Source organism: Piliocolobus tephrosceles, unplaced genomic scaffold, assembly GCF_002776525.5.
Source record: "Piliocolobus tephrosceles isolate RC106 unplaced genomic scaffold, ASM277652v3 unscaffolded_19949, whole genome shotgun sequence".
Taxonomy (NCBI): Eukaryota; Metazoa; Chordata; class Mammalia; order Primates; family Cercopithecidae; genus Piliocolobus; species Piliocolobus tephrosceles.
Genome location: NW_022302030.1, coordinates 1,973 through 3,859, shown reverse-complemented (window position 1 = coordinate 3,859; position 1,887 = coordinate 1,973). Strand labels below are relative to the sequence as shown.

The following is a 1,887-nucleotide window of genomic DNA, read 5'->3' as shown; positions in this document are numbered from 1 at the left end:
GGGCATGCACCACCACACCCGGCTAATTTTTGTATTTTTAGTAGAGACGGGGTTTCACCATATTGCCCAGGCTGGTCTTGAACTCCTGACCTCAAGTGATCCACCTGCCTCAGCCTCCCAAAGCGCTGGGATTACAGGCATGAGCCACCGCAAATGGCCCTGTATATCTTTGTTTATAGTCTGTCTTCCTCCACTAGAATATCAGCTCCCTGAGGGCAGGATTTGTGTCTGCTTTGGTCACTACTATATCTCCAGTGCCTAAAAAGGCCTTGCACGTAGCAGGTGCATAACGGGTATCTGTTGAATGAAGGAAGGAATCAAATGAAGACATCATTGAGTTCCTGGATCCAGCTATGCCTGAAGCCAGTCTTGTGAAATGGGATAGGAAGATACGCATCCACAGTGTCTCTGCAGCCTACACCTCCACCTCCGAGATCAGGTCATGGATAGTGGATTTCTTGCTGTCCACACTTTCATCCCTGCCCTGGGACTCCCTCAGGGCCCAGTGACAGGCAGCTGGCAGTGACCGGCGGAGTTGAGCCCTCCCGAAATACAGGAAAAGCATGGGATTGAGGCAGCTATGAGCGAGGGCAAGGCCCACGACGAGGGGTTCAGCCCGCAGGGCCCTGGCCAGGAGTGCAGAGTTCGGGGCTGCCGCAGTGAGCACCAGCCCCAACAGGTGATAGGGTGTCCAGCAGACAAAAAACCCCACCACAATGGCCATGCCCAGCGGCCAGCGGTGTCGGGCTGCCCAGCACAGGAGGGCGCCGTGGCAGCTGGCCACGACCACCAGGGGCCCCAGGAAGCCAAAAAGAAACCGGACGGTGGTCACTGCGTTCTCGGTGCTGGAGGAGCCACCATAGTCCACCACACACTGCAGCCGGGCGGGGAAGTGCTCCTGGTGTAGCCGGCGGTAGATGGCAGAGGGCACGGTGAGTAGCAGGGCCAGCATCCAGGCTGCCCCGCAGGCCACCTGCACCCCGCATGCCCGCTGAACCTTAAACCACCAGGCAGGCCCAAGAGCCAGAAAGCAGAGGTCGGCACTGAGAGCTGCCAGGAGCAGGACACTGGCATACATGGTCAGCAGGATGACAGAGGGCAGCACCCAACAGCCCACTTCCCCATATGGCCAGTGGCCCCCATGGGCAATGGGCACTGCCAGGATGGGCAGAGACAAACAGCACAGCAAATCCGCCATGGCCAGGTGGAGCAACCAGGTGGCACCCACCCTCCGGCGGGCCTCCTTCCCAGCCACCCAGGCCACCATGGCATTGCCCGGCACCCCCACCAGGAAGATGGCAGCATACAGCGGGAGCGGGGCCACGCGCAGCGGGTCGATGGCCAGGCAGGCGCCATCCAGGCAGTCCACAGGGAGGTCCAAGAGGTGGCTGTAATCCCCATACTCGTAGCTGATAGAATCGTTCTCCATTCAGGCTCCTGGTGTCTGGGCAGGGAAGAAAGACAATGAAAACTCAGAGGAGAAAACTCCACGGCGCTGGAGATCTAGGGTGTCCATCAGCCCAGCCCACCAGCACCTTGCAAACTGGAATACTGCGTCATAAGAACTCCGGTGCTTTAGAATATTGGAATTCTAGGCTGAGTGTGGTGGCTCACACCTGTAATCTTAACCTTTGGGAGGCCGAGATGGGCAGATCACTTGAGGCCAGGAGTTCAAGACCAGGTCAACATGCTGAAACGCCATCTCTACTAAAAATACAAAAATTAGCTGGGTGTGGTGGTGTGTGCCTGTAATCCCAGCTACTTGGAAGGTTGAGAATTTCTTGAACTCAGAAGACGCGGGTGGCAGTGGGCTGAGATCACACCACTGCACTCCAGCCTGGGAGACAGAGTGAGACTCCGTCTCAAAAAAAAAAAAAAAAAAAAAAT

The 1,887-nt window shown here is 56.9% G+C and overlaps 1 protein-coding gene across 1 annotated transcript; it reads right to left on the bottom strand.

The window, feature by feature from the left end:
• Positions 1 to 27: 27 nt before the first annotated feature.
• On the bottom strand, positions 28 to 1,684 carry C5AR2 (complement component 5a receptor 2). Its single transcript, XM_023200776.2, has one exon. It carries the CDS (start codon positions 1,427 to 1,429, stop codon positions 416 to 418), a length of 1,014 nt encoding a protein of 337 aa, XP_023056544.1. The 5' UTR covers positions 1,430 to 1,684; the 3' UTR covers positions 28 to 415.
• Between the last annotated feature and the right edge of the window lie 203 nt (positions 1,685 to 1,887).